The 26260-nt window shown below is 38.1% G+C and overlaps 1 protein-coding gene across 8 annotated transcripts in view; it reads left to right on the plus strand.

The window, feature by feature from the left end:
* Nucleotides 1-2804: 2804 nt before the first annotated feature.
* EPHA5 (EPH receptor A5) overlaps nucleotides 2805-26260 on the plus strand; it is a 344576-nt gene continuing 321120 nt past the window's right edge. For all 8 annotated transcript variants that reach the window (XM_019468625.2, XM_019468637.2, XM_019468628.2 and 5 more), the window contains exon 1: nucleotides 2805-2988. In XM_019468625.2, the coding sequence (XP_019324170.2) occupies nucleotides 2805-2988 (184 nt within the window). The remainder of the gene's footprint in view (nucleotides 2989-26260) is intronic.

Consider the following 26260-nt stretch of genomic DNA (forward strand, 5'->3'; position numbering starts at 1 on the left):
AAATATTGCCATTATGTTGATTGACATAAATCATAAGCTATGAATACTTTGAGAAGGAGAACCGAATCACTTCTTTTTGTGAATAACAACAGTATAGAATGTCCATTCTCTTTGGACCCCGGGTAGGATTTTAGATGAGAAAGATGTGTATGTGTGAGTTCGTGTGTGTGGGGAGAGTGTTAAATTTTTTAGGGGTGAAACTTCTATAGGATGGAGTGACAGACATAAAAACAAAGGTATGAGGCAATTTAGGGAACAGTGTATTTCAAATTTTAAGGTACAACAAAATGGAAATTTTACTTAAGATCTTTGTAGTAGAAGACTTTCAATGTCAGGCTGAAGAAATTTAATAATTTTGAGGTTAAGAGTAAACATTTGGTGATAGGTGACAAGGGCAGTAACATAGAAGTGCAAAGGATATGGAAGAGAAGCGAACTTGATCATTTTCTCCAAATCCCTCATTTTACTGATGAGGATACTGAGGTCTATAGAGGTAAGGCAACAATTTCAAAGCCCAATTAAACTGCCTATGTTTCACATTATCATTATTACCTATCTGTAGGTTTTAGATAACTTAGTTGATTGTTTAGATATATATATATTTTTAAGTAATTCAACTATAATTTGGAGGGAGGAGCTTACATTTTGAATGGTCTTCAAATAGAAACATAAAATTCAACTCTGCATCTCACCATGAGGTTTTTGCCAAACTGAAAGGCTGATTCACTGCCATTTCTTTAAATTTGCTTCATGCATTTGGAGCACACTATAATGGAAAGAAGCTGCTTTTAGATTTCTGGTGCCAAAACATTTCAGGAAAAAAGAAAATCAAAGATAAGCTTCTATCTCTTTATAAAATTGCATCACTGCTTCTTTATTCTTTCATCTTTACCGCAAATATTTAAACAAGAAACAAATGTCATCAGCTAAAGATGATGAGAAATTTATTGTGAAGACAAACAGGCTCTAGATGTCAGAGCTGGTGAGCTGACTCTCCTTCATTAGGTGTGAATGCAAACCGAATTTTCACAGTAGTTACTATACACCAAATTAAACAAGATACCTTTCTTCTGAACTCACACTTTTTTGTAGATGCTTTATTTGCAGTATTTATTACAACTGCCTTTCAGATGTTATCTCTTAGAGAGAATGAATGAGAAAATTGAAGAAAAATATTAAAGGAAGAGAATACATAATAGAGGTGAAGCATAGAAAGTCAATTGTTTTAAACTGCTTTTTTTGTAATTGTTTTGTAAGTTTCTCGATGCAGAACACACAAAATTAAAATAGTATTTTTTAAACCCTGAAATTATTTGACCCATGCTAATTTCACTGGAATTAACTGCATATAGCTTCATATCATATAATTTCTCAAAACTAACACATCCTATCAATGAAATTAATAAATTAAATCAATATATCGTAAAGTACCTGGCACACTGCAAAATTCAGGAAGTCGAATTCTTTGACTCCCTGAAATTTCAATCATAGCCACGGTGTCTATATTTAGAAATTCGACAATTTACTTCTGAAAAAAATGTTGACTAATTATCCCATCCCAGCTGCCAAAAGTATTGGAAGAATAGAAAGGGTGAGCAGCAGTGAGTGATATGGGTGTTTAAGAAACTAGCCACGGACCAGCACAACCTCTGCGAATACGTGGCTATGTGACGACAAGGTTGTTGATGCCACAAGCCTGCGATGGGCAGCAGGCACTGTGCCAAACCAAAGGACCCGCTTCTCCAAGGGCTGCCGGCTGAACCTAAGGCTGATTTCCCTTCCGCCTCCCGGGAGCCCCAGTCTTCGCAGGCACCGTCAGGAGAATTCTGCGCCCTAATTATCCGGGGAGGAACACGCGCCTCTCCCGGAGACCGCTAGGCAACACTCACCACAGCAGCCTTCAGATTACTTCCCTCCGCGAGTGTGTGACTTCGTCTAAGCAACTCACACTTACAGTAGATTCTCACTGGCGAGGCAGCGAGCAGCAGAGGGCGGGGGAGCTGGGAGGAGGAGGAGGGAGGCGGGTGGGAGGTGCAGAGCGGGGAGGCAGAGGAGACGACGGAGCTCCAGACACAGCAGGAGCGCGCCGTGGCGGTGCAGTTTCAACCTCGTCCTCCCAGTCGCGCGCACACCGCTTCCTCCCCGAGCCGCGGGAACCGCAGCAGCTCCGGGCTGCCGCCTCCGGGCTCCGCGCGCCTGCCCGCTTGCCGCCGCCACCACCTCCCCTCGTCGGCGCTCAGCCCGCAGCTGTTTCCTCCTGCCAGCCTCTGAACTCTGGATCTTTTCCTTTGCTCGCCTCTCGTATTCTCCCCACCTTGTATTTTCTGAACTCCTTTCCTTTATCCTTAGCCACCCTGCCCTTTCCTCCTCTTTTTACGGAGGATTTCTTCTTGACTGAAGATGACCTGTCTTCCTTACCTTCGTTTCAGCCCTGAAGACTGAAAAGGAACCTTTAGCTTTCCCCCAGGGGCATTTTAGAGACCTCAACCCTTAAAAGTCTTCAGAGGCAGAGAAACAGGACCCGGGACCTTCTCGACACCCTTGGGTCCAGTGCAGAGCTGCACTATCACCCATAACTAGTATTTAATTTAAGCCCACCGAAGAGGAGGGAGAGAGGAGCCAGAAGCAAACTTCGGCCGTCTCAGAGGATCCGTGGTTCCCGCATTTGGAAGAGCCGCGTGCCAGAAGGCGGAGGACCCCACGGGGAACGCACAGGAGTCGCGAGCCTCCCTCGCCCCCTCCGCGAGTCCGGGGCCGCGGACTGAGCCGCGCGGGACAGCAGCGGCGGAGGCAGCCAGGAGAAGATGCGGGGCTCGGGGCCCCCGGGTGCGGGACGCCGGAGGCCCCCGGGCAACGGCGGCGGTGGCCACCCCAGCACCCCTGCGTCTCTGGCCGGCTGCTACTCCGCACCTCGCAGGGCCCCCCTCTGGACGTGCCTTCTCCTGTGCGCCGCGCTCCGGACCCTCCTGGCCAGCCCCAGCAACGAAGGTAGTGTTGGGGGTGGGGACGGCAGCGACCTGGGGCGGAGGGGCGAGGCGGGGCCTGGAAGTGCGGGTCGGGGCGCCCTGGACGCTGCTGCCGCGGACGAAATCTCAACCCGCATCACGAATTAACATTTGTCGGCTTTCGCTAGCCTTTTCGCCCCCTCTGCTGTGCTTGGTTGCATTGTTTGACAAGAGGTGCGGAGCGCTGTGCGACTACCCTGCGTGTGGACCGAGTCTGGTCGGGGGGGGGGGGGTGCTGGGAAGTTGCAAGCGGGGGCAAAGAGAGGTCTGAGACCCACGCCGGAAGGTTGGGTGCGGCTGGTTCTCACTTAAACGCGTGGGGAAGTGACATTTCGGGCTGGAGGGAGTGAGAACTGTTCGAAGCTCAGCGGCGACGATTTCGGGAGCGGTGGGCTTTTAGAATCGTTATTTGGGGCCGGTGATGGGAAATATTGTGGGGGTGGCCGGCTGCTTTTATTTTGGGGGAAGTGCCTTCTGGAAGCTGTTATTTAGGGCATCGCCACATGCTATTCTGGGGTGGGTGGCAAGAGCTGTTATTTCTCTAGGGAGGGGAAGGGCGAAGGACAGAAGGCGCCCCCACACCGTGGGGTGCCCTTCACTTTGGGGGCTCATCATTACACCAAAGTGGAAGGCGGGAAGGTGGGATGCCACGGGAGGCGGAAGGGAGGTGGAGTGTCGCTGCCAGGAAGTTGCTGCTCAGACCCACCGGGGCTAGTCTCTCCGCGAGGGAAAAGCCCCGCTCCAGCCGGCTCCGGATCCCGGAGTCCCTCAGCCCCCGCCCCACCCCCAATCCTGCGCTCCGGACCCTGAAAGCTGCCCCTTCTTTCTCCTGGGCGAGTAGGGCGGGTTTCGCGGGAACAGCACCTGTGCGACACTCCCTGCTCTCCGAGCGGTGCTCAGCCCCGGAGCCGCCACCGCCCGGCCGGCAGCCCTCGGCCCCGGGTCGGCTCCGGCCGCGCTCGCTCCTCTCGCACGCCCGGAACGCGCTTGGGTCTGAGCTCCAGGGCTCATTCCTCTAGGGTGGGGGTGGGGGGTGAGGGAGCAGCATCTCAGATCCAGATCTGGGTGCAAGAAACCGTCAGCCTCGCGACGAAAATATCAAAAACCCCTCCTCCCCTCTTCCTGGAATACTGGGATTTCGATTTGAGGCTCCGGATGCCAAGAGTGAGGCACAGAACCTTAAAAAAAATCCCTTCCACTCCTAGGGCAGGGGACGCTGGACCGGAAAGATGAAGCAGCAGCCTCGGGGTCGTGTGTGTCCTCGTGACTTGCACGGGTTGTGTGGCTGGAGGAGAAGGCGCTGAGCTGGTTTAGGAGCACTGCCAGCTCTGTAGGAACCGTGTGAAAGCAGGGCAGATCCAGATCCCTGCCCCACCCCATGAACTTCTGTCTGTAATCCTTACAATTTATTGTTTTAAATCTGATTTAAGGATTCTGCGTAGCTCACTCTGTCCGTCTGTCTACCTAACCTACCTACCTATCTAGTCGTCTGGCTATCGACGATCTCCCGTGCTCAACCCAAGCAATCTGCATTTTTCCCCCTTCCCGATAAAGTTGGAGAAGTGTTTTAAGTACTACTAGTCCTTTTATTAACCTCTCATGTTAGATTCATTATGTTAGAAGTCCGGAGGATTATGACAAGGTTTGAAGACCTTTTATTAACTGCCTTATTCCACCGGAAGGGGCATCCTGGTTTGGATTTAAAGAGTAATAGTAGTAGTAGTGCCAATCATCCTTTCCTGTTCCCATTATATTTCAATTTCTCTCCCAGGTGTGATGAGGGAAGGGGTTTATGTAGAGATGAAAGGGAGTAGAAGCTCATGGTTAGGGAAGGAAAAAAAGTCTCCGGGAGGGTGACGCTGAATGGGCACAAGGGCTGAGATTGCGCCGGGAGGAAGAGGCAGAGGGAAATGGAGGGAAGCTAGGAAATAGCACCGATCTCTTAAGGTGTTGTAAGCAGAGCTCAAATCCTGGGGAAGGTAGACTGGTTAACATCACAGACCTAACACCCACAGGTTGTATTGTCATTTCGCCAGCTAGTCCAACACACGGCAAAACTTGGGCTATAGTGAGGTGGGGATTGCAGGGGTCTATCACTATTTCACATAATAGGAAACAAAATCGTATTAATTATATGACTTCGCCTCATTCATCCCATTTCTACCCAACAGTTTTACATCTTTCCATTAGTATCATCTCAGACCATTACTTCTATTCTTGTATAAAATTTATGTTCTCCCCTTTTTGTTTGTGCCTGTAAGAGTTATTATAAATCGAACAATATTATATTAAGATATTAATAAGAGCAGTTTGTTTATTTAAAGATTCCATTTGGGGTTTTTAAGTTTGTTTTTGATTATTTCTGGAAGGTCTTGGAAGATCAGGGACAGAATGACTGGATGTATGTGCTGCATCCATTAATAACTTGCTCACATATACTTTGCTTTTGCAAACCATAGATGCTATAGACTAGTGTGTGTGTGTGTGTGTGTGTGTGTGTATATGTGTGTGTGTATATATATATATATATAGTATATGTATATATATGTGTATATATATATAGTATGTATATATATGTGTGTGCGTGTATATATGTGTATATATAAATATAATGTTATATATGTGTATAATATGAATGCTCCCAGCATGTGAGAAAAAAATTCAAGGCAAATAGAAATAAATGTGAATTTACATTTATAATTTTTATTCCAGTCATTTTAAAATTTTAACCTTGGTAGGCATAAATAAGCAGAACTGAAAAGGAAAAGCCAAACATATATCTAGAATCTTAAATTGAGATGGAATACATGTTAGGATATGTTGGATAAAAGACAGTTGGAGGAAGAAAATGTACTCTTTAGAGTGAATTCTAAGATAAGATAAATATACCTTTAGTTGTCTTTTTGCATACATTAGCCATAAATTACATGTGGAAGAAACCTTTGAACTGCAGTGTAATGCAAAAAAACTTTTATTATAAAATACTTCAGAGGCATATTTAGCAAGAAACTTCTAAGATTGATCAAGCAGGACAAATATTAGCAAGTATATCAACAAGTGAAAATGCTAATAGATTTAATAAGAAAAGGGAGCATGTCCACTGTTAGGAATATTGGAGGTGGCCCTGAACTTATTCAGTAACTGCCACTTTTTGCTGTCTGGAGATATATTTGTAAACAAGCATTATTTGACAAGTGCTTTTCACAGCAGGGATTCTTGGCCAATTACTGCTGAACAGCTCTGCATTGAAAATGATTCACCCGCAGTGAATCAAGCTTAATTCATTGAAGCTACAGTCAGTAATGTCCCAGTAAAGTGCTTCTGACAGTTGTCAGCAGTTTGTGTTTGAAAAGTCCGGTTTCTTGTCTCTGAATGTTTTGTATGTTTGAGAAAGTGGGGTGGAGGTGCTCTTTGGGGAAAAAAAATACACATGTACACACACAGAGTGAAAAAATTTTAGGCTAAACTGTTAAACAATCATAAAATTGTAGATGTTTTCAATGGAAAGAAAGGAAAACGGAGTTTGTTTTAGGGTTTTTCTTGGTTTATAATAGGACCAGGCCCATAAAACAGATTGGAGGACATAATAGATTTGTAAAACCAAATGGCTTTGTTTTGTGGCCTTGTCATCCTGTTATAATTCATTTCTTTTTAGATAAACGGGCAGGACCCCACAGAAAAGGGACAGTTAAAATCATTCCCTCACCAGGACACTCCTAAACAAAAAAAGAGAGCAATTACCCATTTGTAATCTTAGATGGTTGGAAGTAGAACAGACCATCAAGAGTTTTGACTTTTTGCTTTATAAGACATGAAAGGGGGGCAGAGGGTTGACTCTAATTTTAAAATTTTTTTTTGAGATAAACAGAGATCTTGGGTGTCAGGGTGACAGGTGAGAGGATTTCATTTCCTCACATAAGACAGAGAAGAAGGTGGACAATTCCTGCATTTACAATGGAAATTTCTCCTTTTATTGAAAATATTCTTGTATAATTATGAGTTATCAATACTATTAATTCTTTATTTCAATCCACATAGGTTACAGTTGGTATGGGAAAAGGGTTTATTTGTTTATACTTAGAAATGCATTACTAAACTTACCATTATTTATATTATTAATAATCTTCTCTACAAAATGTGATCGTTTAGAGAATCTGCACAAAATGTCAAAATTACATGTATAGCTATTTATAGACAAACATTCTCAAACTATTTAAATATTTGACTTAATTCAATATTGCTACTGTTGAGAAAATGACTATGCTTTAGTTGTATTCACTACGTTTTTGCTGTTGACTTGAATCTCCTTTGTTTGAGTGCTTTCTTATGTATTTGCTTGAATGACTACTTAATTTCTCTTTCATTTAGAAGAAAGCTTCCTACCTTTGACTGTAAAAATAGACTATAATGTGCATTATTATATTTTATTAACTAATTATAGCTGTTTTTACATATATGAGTCAAACTTAATGTTCTTTTTAAAAAGAAAAATATGCTGCTAATGTCTTAAAGAAATAACTAATGTAAAAAAGTATTGATAACTCTTTATTTTTTGCACTTAAATTACCAAGTATATTTCATTCTACTAATGAGTAGTTTTGATTTGAATTAGCAGAGGTACCTAAATACTCAAATATGATTTATGGCATTCTTGACTATCTTAAAATAGTTTCACAGTTGTTTTCATAAAGCATCAAAATTACATGAAGTTTGAATATGCAGCCTTGATGATTATAAACCATTAAAAATTGATTGTGATATTTGTCCTTTTTTCCCTTTCAAGAAAGAGTGAATTTCTACTAAAAAGGCAATATGAAAGCTAAAAATGTAAATTGTCACCTTAGAGACTCAGAATGATTCTTGCAGTTAGAATCTCTAGTGGATATGTATTTATCTGTTGAGCAGAATAGCTCCTATTGGTTGCTCTACTGGGTAAATACATATTTTGTTATTTTATCACAATCTATATAATCAGTTGGTGATTTCTTCAAAGGAGTTATCGTAGTCTATTGTATACATAAGCACACCTAATAGTATTTTTAATTCACAGTAAAAATTTTATCCCATATTTTATCCCAGACAAGGCGGTACACTTAGTTTCTATAAGTGTGTACAAACATATCTAAAAAATAAAATGAATTCTAAAGGCTTTGTAAGTACACATTAAAATATTTTATATATTTTTAAAAAGCTTAATACTGTATATCTTTGAAGTAATAGACACAATGGTTTTATTCAGTAAGATGTATTTGATATAAGAAATAGACAAATAAGAGAAACTCTGATCTACTCATAATAATTTTTAAAGCACCATGTAGCAATTAGAAAACTGGAAGATTTGACAGTTACTGAAATCTTTTGGAAATCTCCTATTGGTTCTATTAATGTTTAAATTAAAAACTAAATGATTCACTCTTAAATGTTTGTTTTTAACTTTTGAAACAATTAGCATGAGTATTTAGGAGAATCTCCCTTTATCATATATTTACTTTTCTCTTTTTAGTTTCTGACTTTCCAGATATTTGTTTATTCATAATTAATGAAATAGATTTTATAGTGTTTGAACAAGACAAAAATTTATTTTGATGAAGAAACAATGTTTAAAATTTTAAATTCAAATTTTGGACAATAGTTCATTATTGGTAATATGTTTATTAACATATGCAAGGTGTCATAATGAAGACCTTTCCACAAAAATAGTGGGATCAGTAACACCATAAATTGTAGTATGAAATTGCTGTTTGTAAATCATGGTACAAATAGATAGTGGCACAGGTATTGTTGAGTATTAAAAGTTGATTGGAATTTTCATCTTTCTTCTGATGCTATAGATTTCACATATATAGGATTTATTAATCACATGTATTCTGATCACAGAAAATCAAGGGGTAGCTCTGATTTAAAATGTATATTATAATAGTGATAAAAAACAATGAAATGATTTAAAATGTAATTCTAACGAATGAATTTCATGAGATATAGAGATTTTTAAATTCCCTTTTAGCTTCTTTCATTACCTTCTTAAATTCTTACTGATTATAATCTGTTAGTGAAAGCAAAAACATAAATATATAAACAGGAAAAGTACTGTAAGGTACTTAATAATTAGAATTGTGTCTGGTGAAAAGTGTAATAATTTATGGTCTTGCTTTTTTGTTTTGTTTTGTTTTTTATAAAACTCAAATATTTCATCTTCTCCAATGAGAATGTCAGGTGTTACAAAGACGTAAAATAAAACTAATTTAGTAGGTATACCACTTGAAGTTTTTGAAAACTCTGTGGTTTAGCATGATGATATTTATTGTCATTTAACTTAGTGTAATTTTTAAATATTTTTTTATCTTTATTGATGTAAAGAAACCCTAAGGAGTCATTTCTATTATTTAGAAATTGCTGGAAAATCCTCTTTAAAAACGTGTGTGAGCTTTGCCTTTAGAATACCATTTACAGGGGCGCCTGGGTGGCTCAGTTGGTGAAGTGTCTGACTTCAGCTCAGGTCATGATCTCATGGTTCCTCTGTTCCGGCCCCATATCGGGCTCTGTGCTGACAGCTTGGAGCCTGGAGCCTGTTTTAGATTCTGTGTCTCCTTCTCTCTGCCCCTCCTCTGCTCTCTCTCTCTCTCTCTCTCTAAAAAAGAAAAACATTAAAAAAAATTAGAATACCATTTACAATGCATTTGAGTTGCAGAAAACCTAGTAGGTTCTGTTTGTAATTATTAAGCTTTATTCTTGCTCTTTTCCGGTAGGAACCACAGTCTTTAGTTCCTAATCAGCTTATGTGTTACTTTATTAATATCATTTGAATTGTTTCATAAACTATTAGAGAACTTACAAAACTTTGTTAGTCAAAAGTTGACCCTAGGTCATGGATTCTTTCCTCATGTGTTCATGGCTGTAATCATTTACTACATAAATGTACATTTATTAAGCAGAATGCAGTAATTTGGCCAGGTGATGGTGCAGGTGCACGTGTAAATGTTTTGGGGTGTGTAGACAGGTCATGGTGAGGCTGGAAGAAAGAGTGGGGAGGGATATCAAGGTGGTATCATTATGACATTGATATTAATAATGTGCTTGGGTTTTGTTTTATATGTTATTTTTGAAAATACCATTAATCCTCCTCTCTCCACACAACACAGATTCTAATTTTATATTTATTTCACTTTGAGGATATAGATCCTAGCCTAATGAAAAAAAAAAAAAGCTCTTTAGTTCATTTTTATTTCATCAGTTTAGTTTTTTTTCTTCCTCTATTTCTCTGTAAACTCTACTGTTTTGTTGAGTCATGCCAAATACTTGTGGTGTTAGACACCCCGCAGATTAAATAATTGGGATTAAAGTGTCTGTGATGATTCTAATTCTGTTTTAGTTGCTGGACTATTGCCCAGGCCATCTTTTCCATCCATTACACATGTCTTCAGTTCTAACTAAACTGAGCCCATAACTCTGTTAAGTAAATGATTCTGGTAAAAAATAAAATAAAATAAAATAAAATAAAATGAAATAAAAAAATAAATCAAAGAGCCAAAACCTGAGGCTTGAAATATTTTGCATATGCTTTGTGAGAAAATGTTCTTACTTGGAAACATGTTTCGGGCTAAGTATTGGAAGATTTAGAGAAAATACAGTCTGTTCTTTTACTCAGAGATGGGTAGTGTCTTTTTTTTCCTTATAATAATGTCACACTCTTATTTTTATCTGTCTCATCTCCCTCCCCGCCCTCTTTCCTTCAGTGCCTCCCTTCCTCCTTCACTTCCTTCCCCCCTTTCTCTCTCTCTCCAACCCTCCTCCTTCCCACCTTTCCTGTCAGACTCTCCAATCCTACAAAGTCAAAGTAAGATAAGAGGATAATAACCCACACTGGTTATGTTTTAACACCCCCAAAGAAGTCATGATGTCAAATTAGGTGACAAGCAATAGTTTCCTGTTAAATAAATCATGGGACCCAGTCTCTAAAGGTAAAGAGCAGATTGTTTACTTAATTCATAAATCAGAAATATAGGAATTTAAGATGTCTCTGTGAGTTTTGTGTTTCTTATAAGATAGCTCACTTATTTTCTTTGCATTGGCTGTAACTTCTTGTTCCAGGATGCTTGTTAATGTCTTTTCTGTGTAAAGACAAACTCAGCAGGTAGATCCGGCTGGCACTGGTTCAGCCCAGCAGTCCTCAGCAGGAGCTTTCTCTTCGAGCCAAATCCTGGCTTTCACCCAGAGTCCTCCCTTGCCTTGTGTGCTAGCTGGACAGGTGAGGCTGGCCACCTGGTCTTATGGAAGATAGCAGTGGACTCCCTTCTCCCTCAAGAGTTTTACTCTGGGCAGTGTAATGAGTCTCCTACAAGGGTGTACAAGCAGCCTTCTGAGAAAACCAGAAAATACTTGGAAACTGCTGTGTCTGAAGGGTTTGAACCATGTCCAGTTTCAAAGCATCCTATTTGATTTCTCTGGCAGGGGCTGGGGAGCAACAATAACAATAGAACCACTTAGTCTTGCAGATTGCGAGTCACTGTTTTATTTTTCTGTTTTTTGTTTTTGCTTGTTTTTAATGTTTATTTATTTTTGAGAGAGAGAGAGAGAGAGAGAGAGAGAGAGAATATGTGAGCAGGGGTGGAGGAGGGGCAGAGAGAGGGAGACACAGAACTTGAAGCGGGCTCCAGGCTCTGTGTTGTCAGCACAGAGCCTGACGTGGGGCTCGGACACACAGACCATGAGATCATGACATGTCTAAAGTCAGATGCTTAACGGACTGAGCCACCGAGCCGACCCACTGCTTTTTGATGTAAGCTTATGAAACAAAAGTTGGAAGATGATTAAATGTCATAAAATTACAGAAAAAGAAGCAAAGAGAAAAACTCAGACTTTGAAATTCAAAAACAAACTCATCTTGTTTTTGTTTGTTCCTTTGATTTTGGTTTGGTTTTGTTTTTGGCTAATCTCCATTGCTTATCAACCTGAAGTTCTGTGGACACTCATTTAGGTTTTGTTTGTTTGTTTGTTTGTTTTTCTTGATTGCAGTTCATTTATTTGTAATTTGGTACTGCCTGCTTTACGTAATTGTTGTGGAGAACAAGCAACATGAAACAACTTTCTAATTTGGTGGAGCACTTCACAAATGAAAGTCCTGAGAGTGTGCTGATTAAAGCCCCACACAGTGCATGCATGCAGACACCTCACTTGCCTGGTAAGGAGCAGGATACATGAAAGAACTGTGTGCAGCCGTTTTGTTTCTAGGCTTATACTATGTGAGGAAACTTCCTTAAGACAAGGAATATAAAAATATCTCACTTTTGCAAATCTAACAGAATTATGGATTTGGTGAACACTTCTCTAGTGCCTCACTGGCATCGAAGTGGCCCATGTCCTTGAAGGCCCTATAGCTTAATTTTAATTAACTTCACAATAATTGTGCTTCTTACTGGGTAGTGCAGAATGGGGAGATGTAGAGACCATGAAATGAGCTCTACCCTGTATTAGTGGAATGGTCTTGAACCATCTACCTCAGATTCCACATAGTTCAAATGAAGTATTAACACCCACTCACAAGGTTGTTGTGAAAATAAAATAATAATGTGTATATGTTGCCTGATAAAATTCCTAGAGCAAAGCAGGTATGCCACAGATCTAAAGCCCTGTCTTTCCCCCCACTATGAAATATGGGCTATTTGAGAAAAGATTTCACAATTACAGGTCATCATCTGTCTTGCACTGGATGATTAAAAGGAAACTAGGACAGGAGAACAGTCTAAAAGAAGTATTTCATGTGAAAATATTCCATAGAGCTGTCTGAGATAAAAATCAATGACATGATGTTATTTGAATTTTATGCTTGTTTCCTCATTATTTGCTATTGAATACTGGGATTTGATTAGGAAATAGAAAACCGTCAGTATAAGGATCATGGGTTGTAAATATTGCATTTTACCTCATTATTACCCAGGTAGAGGTCACATGTTGCTTATTAGCCACAAAATATATCAAGAGATATTTTTAAATATTTTAGGTATTTAGTTCTAGCGTAGTATGTTGCCGGTTTTACCTAGTAGATAGATAGATAAATAGATAAGTAGATAGTCATTGAAATGACCCAGTGGATAGTTCAGAGAATTACATTCTTAGAAGTTTCCTGAAACAAATGTCTGACATTAAAATTTGACATCACTGTTTTAGTCTGAAATATACAATTTTCTGGTCTGTTCAATTATATTCAGAATTTGAAATAGTACTAGGAAATAGATATTTTTTATACTTTCAGAAAAGTTTCTATAGAATTCTGTGAAGGCTTATCCTTTGTACATAGGTGAACATAAACAGGTGAAAGGAAGTTTAGAATGTACTGTATTTAGAACTGTTTATGAAATGTATGACTATTTGCGTGTAAATGAGTACACATACCTGTAAACCATAATTATAGATAACATTGATTATTGGCATACATTGTGCCAGACATTTGTACTAAGTAGTTTACATATAAATTTATTTCTTTTCCTCAAAACAAGCCTATGAAATAATAATAATAATAGTATATTTCTGTTTTACACGAGGAAAGTGAACAGGAAATGGTTAAATAACTTACCCACAGTTACAAATGTGAAAGTGGCAGAGATTTGCATTCAATCCCAGGTATATTTGACTCCAGCACTGCTCTTACCAACTCTTCTATGCCAGGAGAGACCATAGACTAAACTCTTCCAGATATCCACAGTTACTCTTGCCCTCCCTATCTAAGTAATGGCGCCTTCCAGACAGTGGGAAATGTCATAAAAGTACACACAAAAATTCATGTACTGTCCAGGGGATATTTTCTATTCAGGTCATTCGCTGCTCTGGATTTTTTTTTCCATCGCAATAAATACCTGATAAACTGCTCAAAGACTCTTGTGCTGATATGCCCCATGTTGACATCTCCTCTCTTCATTGCCCAGAACCCCATTAGCACAAGGCAAGATCTCTTCCTATACATTGCTCCCTTTCCACTTCAGAGCATGTATTCTTTACTTTTTAAATTGTTTTCTGTTGCTTTAGTATATAAGCAACCCAGTTCCCAATCCCTAGCCCACACTAAACTCTAGAAATAGCTTTGTATACCTGAAATCCCATTAAGAAAGTCTCTTGGAGGAATGATGGCACTAAGATGGTGACATATGTTGTCAGTGACTTCTGTCCCCCTCACAAGAACAACTAGCAACTATTCAAGAACAAGACACAATTGAGAAAATCCTAGAATATTGGTTGAGGCCAAAGCACCTCCACAAACCACATAGACCAAGACAGACTACACTGGAAGGATTAGACAAACAGCTACACCTTGACCACATTTCCTCTCCCCACGCCAGTGCAGCACAATGCAGAGAGGTCTCTCCTGAGCTCTGGTTCCTCCAGTGGGAAAAGAGAACCCAGAGGGGACAAGATTCCCCCAGCATTGTGAGTCACTTTTGTAGGAGCCCCTGCACTGATCTCACACCATGGGAACTGCAGGAGAATCCGTGGGCTTCGGTCACTGGGAATCTTCCTGCCATGGAGAAAGGGGAAGGGGACTGCAACAACCAGCACATGGATCATGGCAGACAAAGTTCATACCTGTAGTGCCCGAAGAGTAACTCTAACCAAGGGTTTTGCTCATCTGCAGAGCCAAGTGAGAAGTGTACTTCACTAGGAAACAGGGAAGGGAAGAGATCTGTCTGATTTGGATCCTCAGAGGAGGAGTTTTGACAGCCCTAGAGTTCAGTTTGCCCATCTCCAGTCAGGGAGCTGAATCCTAGCCCTACTTTCTGTGGAAAGTGTCTTATGGTCCCAACTGGTCAGAAAGGCTAGAGACAACTCCTGGAGGCTGTGTAGCCCAGCAGAGCTGAAGTTGAGAGGCAGCCAGGCAAAGCCAGTAGTTTGCAGAGCAAAGCCATTGGCTCTGTTCTGTTAAGAGACTTCAGCTATGGTTCAGCTTGAGTTAAGAGAACAAATAAAATGTTTATTGGCTTTAGAGTTGCTTCTTCCACGCAAACAGGGAATTTAATTTGTGTTTCTGCTCAGTGCTAAATACATCCTTTGACTTGTCCAACCAGGAAACATAACTGGAGCACCCAGGAAACTGTGTAGCCCATCCAATAGCCCTACATACAGTAGCACTTAACAGAGAGCACAGTCTTTCCCCATCTGTGAAACAAAACTGGTGGCCTCACTTGACCAAGGAATTCAGTGCACAGTCTTCCCAGATTCAGGTCTGAAAACCACAAGCTGTACATCCCTGTATCCTTTCCTGACCATTTAGTAAACCTGACTGGAGAATTCAGGCAACTGTGGAGCCCATCCAACAGCCTCACTTGGGTAGGCAACAAAGCCAGCAGTCCTATCCAACTGTTCTCAGAAAGCAGTACAAGCCCCATCCCCATCCTCAGGACTCAAACAGTTGCCTCTCTTAAAAATAGACCATAATAGCAGGCTTCACCTGCCCAAGGACATTACCATTGGACACACACAAAAATGCCAACTGAGCTGACTGGTGAATAACTATCTCTGTCAAAGCAAATCAGTAAAGTCTGGAAGAGGAGCCCATTACTCAAATGTGCAGATACCAATGTAAGGAATCCAGGATCACAGTTAAAATCAGGTAAATGTAACATCACCAAAGACATCTAATAAAGCTTTAATAATGGGCCCTAAATAAATGTAGATCTATGAACTGTGAGACAAAGAAATCAGAGTAAAAGAAATTGGGAAAACAATGCATGAACAAAACAAAGAAGTTTGACAATGAAACAGCAACTATCAAAAACAAACACATAGAATTCCTCAAACTGAAAAATACAGGGGTGCCTAGGTGACTCAGTCAGCTGAATGGCCGACTCTTGATTTTGGCTTAAGTCATGATCTCATGGTCATGGGATCAAGCCTCACATCAGGCTCCACATTGGGCATGAAGCCTGCTTAGGATTCTCTTTCTCTCCCCCTCTGCTCCTCTCCCACTCATGCTCTCTTTCACTCTCAGAAAAGAAAAACACAATAACTGTACTGCAGAATTCAATAGAAATTCTCAAAAGTAGACTCAGCCATTTCAAAGAAGGAATCAGCAACCTGGAAGATAGGACATTAGAAATTACCCAGAGGAGAAAAAGAAAGAGAGGAAGGAAGGAAGGAAGGAAGGAAGGAAGGAAGGAAGGAAGGAAGAAGAAAGGAAGAAAGGAAAGAGAAAGAAAGAAAGAAAGAAAGAAAGAAAGAAAGAAAAAAAAAAAAAAAAAGAAATGAAAGCAAGCCCACAAGAATTATGGGATACAGTGAAAAGAAGCAATATTCATATTATGGAAATTCCAAAAGGAGAAGACCAAAAGAAAGGGACAGAATGTATATTTAAGTAGCAATGTCTGCAGATGTTCTGAACTTGTAGAGAGAAATAGACATCCAGGTCCCTAAGGCCCAAAAGACCTCAAATAGATTTAACCCAAATAGGGCTTCACTGAAACACATTATAATTGAAATTTTAAAAGTCAGAGGTTAGGAAATAATTTTAAGGGCAGCAGAAGAAAAGAGAGAAATTACGTACAAGGGATCCTCCGTAAGACCATCATCAGATTTCTCAACAGAAACATTTCAGGCCAGGAGAGATGACATATTCAAAATACAGGAAGAAAATAACTGTCAACCAGGAATTCTATACCCAGCAAAGCTGTCCTTCAGAAACAAAAGCTGAGGGAGTTTATTTGTTTGTTTGTTAATGTATTTTTAAGAGATCTAGAGTGTGAGCCAGGGAGAGGGCAGAGGCAGAGAGAGGGAGAGAGTCTTAAGCAGACTCCATGCTGAGTGTGAAGCCTAATGTGGGGCTGGATCCCATAACCCTGGGATCATGACCTGAGCCAAAATCAAGGGTCAGACTCTCAACTGACTGAGCCACTAGGCACCCCTTGAGAGAGTTCTGTTATCACCAGACTTGCCTTACCAGAAGTGCTAAAGGGAATTATGTGAGTGGAAGTAAAAGAATGTTAATTAACAACGTAAAAACATGAAAAAGTAGTGTGAATTTCACTAGTAGTGGTATATATATATAGTCATAGTTAGATTCTGTAATATGGTAATAATGGTGCATAATTTACTTACAACTCTAAGTTTAAAAGTTTTTTTTTAAAGTAATAACAAATAACCATAACTGCAGTAATGTGTTATTACTTACACAATTTAAAAAGCATGTAGATTGTAACAGCAATACTCTAAAATGTGCGAGGGAGGAAAAGTAAAAGTATAAAGTTTAGGAATTATATTGAAGTTGGGGCGCCTGGGTGGCTCAGTCAGTTAAGCGTCTGACTTCAGCTCAGGTCATGATCTCACGGCATGTGAGTTAGAGTCCCATGTCAGGCTCTGTGCTGATAGCTCAGAGCCTGGATCCTGCTTCAGATTCTGTGCCTCCCTGTCTCCCTGTCCCTCCCCTGCTCACATTCTGTCTCTCAAAAGTAAATAAACATTAAAGAAAAAAAATTTTAAAGGAATTATATTGAATTTAAGTTGTTATCAGTTTAAAATATGGTATTATAACCTTAAAATAGTTTAAGTAAACCTCATGGTAACCTCAAGGGAATATCCTGTGGTAATTACGCAAAAGAAAATCATGATGAAGTCAAATCATACTGTTACCAAAAGCCATAAAAACACACACAGGAGTGGATGAGAAACAAGGAACAATGGATCTACAAAACATTCAGAAATTAACAAAATTGCAGTAATTGAGTCCTTACCTATCAATATACACATACCTTAGAGATATTGCAGTTTTAGTTCCAGAGTACCACAATAAAGCAAATATCACAATAAAGCAAGACAAATGATTTTTTGGGTTTCCCAGTGTATATAAGTTATATTTACACTGTACTTTACTTCATTAAGTGTACAATAACATTATGTCTAAAAAATGTACATACCTTAATTAAAAATACTTTATTGCTAGCCATCATGTGACCTTTCAGCAAATTGTAATCTTTTTACTGGTAAAGTGTCTTACCTAATGTTGACAGCTGCTGACTGATGAGGGTGGTGGTTGCTGATAGGGATGGCTGTAGCAATTTCTTAAAATAAGACAACAATGAAATAAAAATAAAAATAAGACAACAATGACGTTTGCCACATAGATGGAATTTTCCTTTCCTGAATGATTTGTCTGTAGTATGAAATGCTGCTTGATAGCATTTTATCCATGATGGAACTTTCAAATTGGAGTCAATCTTCTCAAACTCAGCCATTGTTTTATCAACTTAGTTTATGTAATATTCTAATCCTTTGCCATTTAAACAATCTTCACCAGGAGTAGATTCCATCTCAAGAAGACACTTTCTTTGCTCATGCATAAGAAGCAATTCCTCATCTATTAAAGTTTTATCATGGGATTACAGCAATTCAGTCACATCTTCAGGCTCCACGTCTAATTCTAGTTCTCTTGCTATTTCCACCACATCTGCTGTGACCTCCTCCATTGAAGTCTTCACACCTCAAAGTCATCCATGAGGTTTGAAGTCAACTTCCTCCAAACTCTTATGAATGTTGATATTTTGACTTCTTCCCATGAATCATGAATGTTCTTAATGGCATCTAGAATGGTGAATCCTTTCCAGAAAGCTTTCAATTTACTTTGCCCAAATCCATTAGACAAATCACTGTCCATGGCCACTATAGCCTTATGAAATGTATTTCTTAAATAATAAGACTTAAAAATGAACATTACTCCTTGATCCATGGGCTGCAGAATGGATATTGTGTTATTAGGTATCAAAACCACATTAATTTCATTGCACATCTCCATCAGAGATCTTGGGTGATCCCATGCATTGTCAATGAGCAATAGTATTTTGAAAGATTTTTTTTTTTTTCCCCTGGGCAATAGATCTCAACAGTGAACTTAAAATATTCAATAAGCCATGTTATAAACAGATGTGCTGTTGTCATCCGTGCTTTGTTGTTGCATTTCCAGAGCAGAGGCAGAGCATATTTAGAGTAGATTTAAGGGCCCTAGGATTTTCAGAATGGTAGATGAGTATTTACTTCAATGTGTAGTCACTAGCTGCTTTAATTCTAGAACAAAGGAGTCAGTCTGTCCTTGGAAGCTTTGAAGCCAGTCATTGATTTCTCCTCTCGAGCTACAAAAGTCCTAGATGATGTCTTCTTCAATATAATGTTGCTTTGTCTACATTGAATATTTGTTGTTTAATATAGTCACTTCTACTGATTAACTTCACTAGATCTTCTGGATAGCTTGCTGCAGCTTCTATCGCAGTGCTTTGCTGCATTATCTTGCATTTTTATGTTATGGAAGTAGCTTCTTTCCTTAAACTTCATGAAACAATCTCTACTAGCATCTAACCACTTATGACCTTGCTCTGGATTAGGCTTTAGTTTAAGGAACTGTTGTGACTGGTTTGATCTTCTAATCCAGATCCCTAAAATGTTTCCTCATATCAGCAAAGAGGCTGTTTTGCTTCTTATCATTCATGTGTTCACTGGGCAGCACTTTTATTTCCTTCAAGAACATTTCCTTTGTAGTCACAATTTGGCTAGTGCTTTTGTGCAAGAGGCCTACCTTTTTGACTTACCTCCATTTTTGACATGCCTCCCTTACTAAGCTTAATCATTTTTAGCTTTGGATTTGTGAGAGATATACAACTCTTCATTTCACTTGAAACTTAGGGTTATTAGTTGGCCTAATTTCAGTATTGTGGTGTCTCAGGGAATAGGGAGGCCAGAGGAGAGGGAGAGAGGGGTATGTGGTTGATCAGTGGAGTAGTCAGAACACACACAATATTTATCAATTAAGTTTGCTATCTTATGTGGGCGTAGTTTGTGGCATTTCAAAACAATTACAATAGTAACACCAAAGATGGGTGATTATAGATTACCGGAACAAAAAAAATAATAATGAAAAAGTTCAAATTATTACAAGAATTACCAAAATGTGACACAAAGACACAAAGTGAGCAAATGCTGTCAACAAAATGTCGCTGATAGACTTTCTGGATGCAGGGTTGACAGACCTTCAATCTGTAAAAAATACAGTATCTACAATGCACAATAAAGTGAAGTGCAGTAAAATGAGGTATGTCTGTGTAGTGATGTATGTCAATTATTTCTCAATAAAACTGGAAAAAAGTATACTAAAAAACAAAGAAAAAGAAATCCTCCTTTGCAGAGTGTTATCTATTGCTGATCATTGCCCTTTGCTATCTTGGGAATAGAGGGTAGTTTTGAAAATACAGTTTTGCTTTAACTCATGGTATTATATTTTTTAAGTAATTCTACTTCTTTGTAAAAGTGATGGGACTAAAAGCTTCAGTGAGAAACATGTTTACCTTTGTCTTCTATCCGAGTCAACCCCTTGAGTAGTGCAGTTTTTTTTTTCTTTTTATATACAGGGTTATATTAAATATTTTAAAATCATTTTGATGTAGTTTACATTATTAAACTACTCTATAGTTTACCAAGTGTTCTAACTTCTATTGTTTTATGAGCATCTCATAAAAAAAGCCTGTATAAATCAGTATCATAAACAAAGGAACCAAGACAAGAAAGTTTGATCTATTAAAAAATCAGAACTAGTTGTAAAGCAAATGGCTTGTAACTATAGAACCAGGACTTGACTTCAAAAGGCAGAGTTGAAAGAGTACAGGCTCGGGAGCCTGGCTGAACCACTTAGAGCAGTGTGACTTAGGGAAAGCTAGAAAACCTACCTGTGCCTCGGCTTTCTTGTTTGTAAAATGGAAATATTAATGCAATTTAGACTTGCAAAAATTAAGTGAATTCACATCTGTAGTGTTTTGTTAAAAGTTTTGGTACGTAATAAACATTATATGTGTTAAATATTACATCCACTAAAAAAATATAGCGTGGTTTGGCATTCTGATATTTAGCAAGGGCTAATTTTCTGCATTAGTGAGTACTGTCTAGTATCTATTGTAAAAGGAAATGCCAGAAGAAACACACTTGACTTTAGTTCAATTGCTCAAGCAGCCCTTGTTTACTCCCTGTGTAAATCTTTCAGTGGCTCTCCAGTGACCTTATGTTACAATCTAAACTCCTGAGCCTGAGTACAAAGCTCTCAGTGATATGCTTGTGGCCCATTTCTCCTGCTACTTCCCTCCTGTCTCCACATTCCAAGGCTCCCGTGTAGGACACCCGCTGTCAGTACACTAGATTCTGGGTGCTTGGTAGGGAACACTCAGCTCCCGCCTTCACCTAAGTAACTTCCCTAAGTAACTTGATCCTTATGCCTAAGTCTATATGGTAAGACCCTTCCCTAGTTTCTTACAAGGTTCTGTGCCAATTCTTATTCCATGTGTAGCTTTTACCACTGAACTGAAATTGAGTTTTTCCTTGTTTGCACAGTTCTGGTATTGGATCAGAATAGAAATCATTGTAAAAAGTAAATGTTAATCAAAGACAAATTCTCTTCTAAACTAAGGATTTCTCATTAGCAGAGTTAATATGATTTGCCAACCAAAGCAAGTTAATTTCAAGATAAGTGGCAGTAGGTTTTTTGTTTGTTTGTTTGTTTGTTTGTTTGTTTCTGCCTTTACCACATGCATCAATATGAAGAAAGATTTGCCTGTCTGTAAACTTAGTGACAGCAAACCTCAATGCCTGACATTCCATATGGAATGAATGAACCAAGTATGAACCAAGTATGTTACACTCTATGAATTTATTTTTAATGAATGAATGTTAAGTCATGTCTTCATTTATTTAAAGACATGACTTTTAACCACAACCAGTCTCACCTCATTGCTGTTTTGTTGGTAGAGTCAGTGTAACTCTTTTCCTAAATTTGTCACTAATAGCTTAGAGTTTCTGGCATTTTAAAGTCTTTTCTAAACTAAGAAGTTGACAAGGATTGTATGATTTTGCCAACCCAAACAAGTTAACAGCAAGAAATTTGGCAGTACAATACTTTAAGTTTACCAAAAAATATCAATGAGAAGAAAGTTCTACTAATTAGAACACGACTAGAAAATAATTAGTAGGTATCTTGTGGCCTCTGTCTCTTTGTGCTTTCATCTGCTGTTGCTTCTCCCCCCACTCCATTCTTTCTTATGAGAAATTCTCAGAATTCATATGACCTGAGCCACTATCAGCCAACTAAAATAATTTTTTCTGCTTTAAGCATGATGTATTTTTACCTCTAGAAAAACAATTAATATAAAACATCTGTTTCTTAATGGTTTAAATTTCTTGGGAGGGGATAGATTTACTCTTTCATTTGTTCTAGATTTCCTGGATTATTTAGACTGTCACTTACTTTATGAAGCAGTTTAGATTTAGAACTTGGTAAGAATTCTTAATATTGAAAGGAAAATAGTAGTAAAATGGATAATATAACCATGTGAGTAGAATGACATTAAAAAATAAACTTAAGGGAGAAAGTTTAAAATGTAATGATGAGTGGCTTTTTAAGTAGAGCTCGGTTAATGTTTGGTTAGTGTATTTAATTCTAACCAGTGTCTAGTTAGTATATTTAATGAACTATCCCTTTTGGACATATATTTATTTATTCTAAAATATATATCAGAAATATCAGGGGGTGGATATTGTGTTATATTTAGCTGAGAAATCTTTGAAGTGATTCCTTCTCTAGATGGGAAGGATAATAATGATAAATGCTATTGCCTCATAATCTTTAATTCTCAGAAACCTCATGAACTGGATATCATTATTCCCAGTTTGTTGGTAAGAGATTGGGTTTGAGAGAAATCAAGTAACATGCATTGAGTTACACAGAAAATGAATTGACAGGATAGGAGTCAGGTGTGTTTGATGCTGAAGCTCTTTGTTCCACCCACTATGCTAGAGGTTGTATATATATGAATGTACTTTGTATTATGATTTATACTTTATTTGTGCATACCATTGTAATACCATTTCCAATGAAAGAATCATGTTTTATTTCAAAAATCACATGTTTCATAAGAAAATAATATAGTAATCACACAAATATAAGCAATGTATATAGAGACATGGAAAGCTTCTATTAAGAAAATCTCACTATCATCAGTGCTAAAGCAATTGAAAAAGAAATATTTAAGTACAACTTTCTGTTAGATGGCTGTCATTTCCTGGTAGAAAACTTGTCCATTTATATCAGCAAAAAAAAAAACCCAAAAACCAAAAACCAAAAAACATTTTTTTTCCTGACTCTGGGATTTGAGAGAAGCTGGTCACAGTGGTATTTGTGTTTGGGGGTATTGAACAATGCACGAAGAATAGTCTTAACAATTTTTCAAAATACAGAGAACTGATTTGCATTTAATAGGTTCTTATGTAAGTCACTGTTGAAAGCCAAGGACACCATATTAGTAATGGTTTTCAAACTCTTTTTTTTTTTTTTTAAGCCATAGAAACTCATTCAAAAGAAGTCACTGTGGAAGCTCAGTATGTGAAGCAGATAATAACAGAGTTGTTGGGTTTCTTGGCTGTGTTTTCACCTCTCCCTCTTTTTATCTGTTTGTGCCTCTGAGACATCTCTTTAGAACCACAGGGCCATGTTGAATTGAGTATGAAGACCGCTATGTTAAAATATAAAAGGAAAGTTGCATAGAAGATCAGTATGCTATGATCCTGACTTGTAGCTTTCTGACAGACTAACTGAAAAACAAATTATAATATGTAGTCAGGTTTAGTTTGAACCAGGAGTTCAAACTTAGTATCCTAACCTATAGGTGCTCATCACAACCTCAAAACATTATTAAATATACCATGTCTTGGACCCTCCTAGACTTACTGATGAAAATTCATTAAAGTTCTTTGGAAATCTCTGAGTTTAGAACCTGGGAAGCTATAGAATTTATCTCTAGATAAATTCTGACTCTTGTTAGAAAGCCTCACATAGAACAGAGCTACTCAAAGTTAAATGTGTGGCCTGGGTGATGTCAGCCTGCAGTGGTATCAGTACAAAGATCAAGAGTTACCTTTTCCAGACTTATGGCAATTTGATATTGCCGCAGCAATCCAACTGTGTGATAGGTAGATTTGCCATACTGAACAGAGCATAGCCCAGTTCTAATGTTGTCTGACTTGAATTGAATATAAGAATCACTTGCATGGTGGGGATTTTCTAAGATGCAGTTTCCTGGGCTCCACCTAATATCCTAATTTTGTAGGTTTTAGAAGGAGCCAGTGGATTTACATTCCTAAAGAGCGCTATAAATGATCCTACTGCTGATTATAGAAACATCACACTTTTAAAAAATAATAAAATCTTTATATATGTAAATATAGATATAAATATATAAATATATATATGTAGATAGATACAGATGACACATGTAAATGACTAACACTCAGAAAATGCTATATAAATGTGTTTTTTATTATTAATCTCAAAAAGAAAAGTATAAAAATGTGCTAAGGCTGAAGGTGATGTATATTAGAATTCAGATAACACTATATACAATAAGGAAATATAAGATAGATACTTTAGAGAGTTATAAAGCAAATACAAAAATGCAAACGAAAAAGATATTCTAAGTATAGTTTGTTATATAGTACATGATAGAGCCATTGATATCAGGACTGATCCTCCAGGTGTATGGTTAATACCCCCTTTACATTTAAAAAAATACTATACTCATTTTGAATGTGTTTCAAAACATTATATATATATATACATATATACGTGTATATATATACATATACATATATATATACACACATATATATGTGTATATATATACATATACACGTATATATGTATACATATGTACACATATACATATATATATATATATATATATATATATATATCATCAATACTAAATGTTCATTTAGATGACTGTGCCTAAGAGTCTGACTCAGGGGACATAGGAGGATTATTTCACAAGTAATGTACATTCAAGCAAAAGTCTAGTCTCAGGACCAAGCAATGAGAACTCTGAACAATCAGCAAGATATTACCTGTTTTCTTCACTGATGTATCCTAGGACCTGGGACAGTTCTGGGTACTTAAATAGATGTTAAATAAATATTTGTTGAACGAGTGAACCCTCACTCATTGATGGTGCCATATTCCATAGAATTGAAATAGAAGTTAAGGCAGTGAGCTATACTTTTTCCACAATTGCTCATATATTATCTGTATTATGTAGGATTGAATTAGGTTGCAGTGAACAGAAAAAAAAAGTTCAATAGTGACTTAGATGTAGGGGGCTTGTCTTTCATATGTCTGGGAAAGAAGTTTCAGGGTAGAAATTTGGTGATTTGGGTTCAGTGTTTAATGATGTCGGGACTGGAATCATTGATGGGTTTTTTTGGCCTTACTCTCAAGCTTATTGCCTCATCATTGCAAGAAGGATGATACATCTCCAAACATCACATCCAGTTCAGAACAAGAAGAGAAAGAGAAGAGCCAAGAATCATCTCAGCTGCACTATTCCTTCAGCTAGACAACAAAACATTTCCAGACTGGAAAGCAGATTTCTGTTTATATCTCATTAGCTGGATCTACATAACAAGGCTACCAGATTCAACAGAGGCTAAGATAATAAAGACATGATTATCATTTTTTGTTAATGCCATACGTGACCCATTGTCTGGTACTAGACACATCGCTAGTCCAAACTCAGCAATTGGATTCTTATTGGTAAGAATCCAATACCAAGGAAGGAGAAAGAAAGTAAATAATTAATAGGCAAAGAAAGCATCTTTGACAATACCACAGAAAAGTGAAAGTACCTTTGCTTTATTTCTTTTTCTCCTTTTCCTTTTTTTTACTTTGTAAAAGGAGAAATAGCCAAGTACTGAGGTTACATTTTGATTTAAAAAAGTCGAGTTTAGGCACCAGGTTAACTGGGCAAGCATAACTGCTATTAGATCATCAATCTTAACATCCTATAAGATATAGAACTCACTGTATTTAATAAACTAACTTAAAAATTACTTTCCTGTTGTCTTGAATGCTGCCAGCTATTTCGAGATGGGTAATTAGGGCTGGGTACTGAACTGTTTATATTCAGCCACCTAATGTTATTGGGCAGAATATTTGTTCATACTTATGTCTGTATTGCTGTACATTTTGACTGGTTTTTCATGATAAATCACTACCCACCCATTTTTTTAGTATATAGGTTTTTAAAAATATTTTAGGTAATAAAGAATTATTATGTAGGGTTTACATCGGAATTAAATTTTAACTGAACTATAACACTGATAATGAGCATAATGACTTCAGCTGACAGCAAAAATTTGGGTCACTTCTCATTTTACAAAAAGGGCTACTGGGCTACCCAAGTTTTTACTCATTTTTTTTG

This window comes from Panthera pardus, unplaced genomic scaffold (genome assembly GCF_024362965.1).
Source record: "Panthera pardus isolate Hobbes unplaced genomic scaffold, ASM2436296v1 HiC_scaffold_13, whole genome shotgun sequence".
Classification (NCBI taxonomy): Eukaryota; Metazoa; Chordata; class Mammalia; order Carnivora; family Felidae; genus Panthera; species Panthera pardus.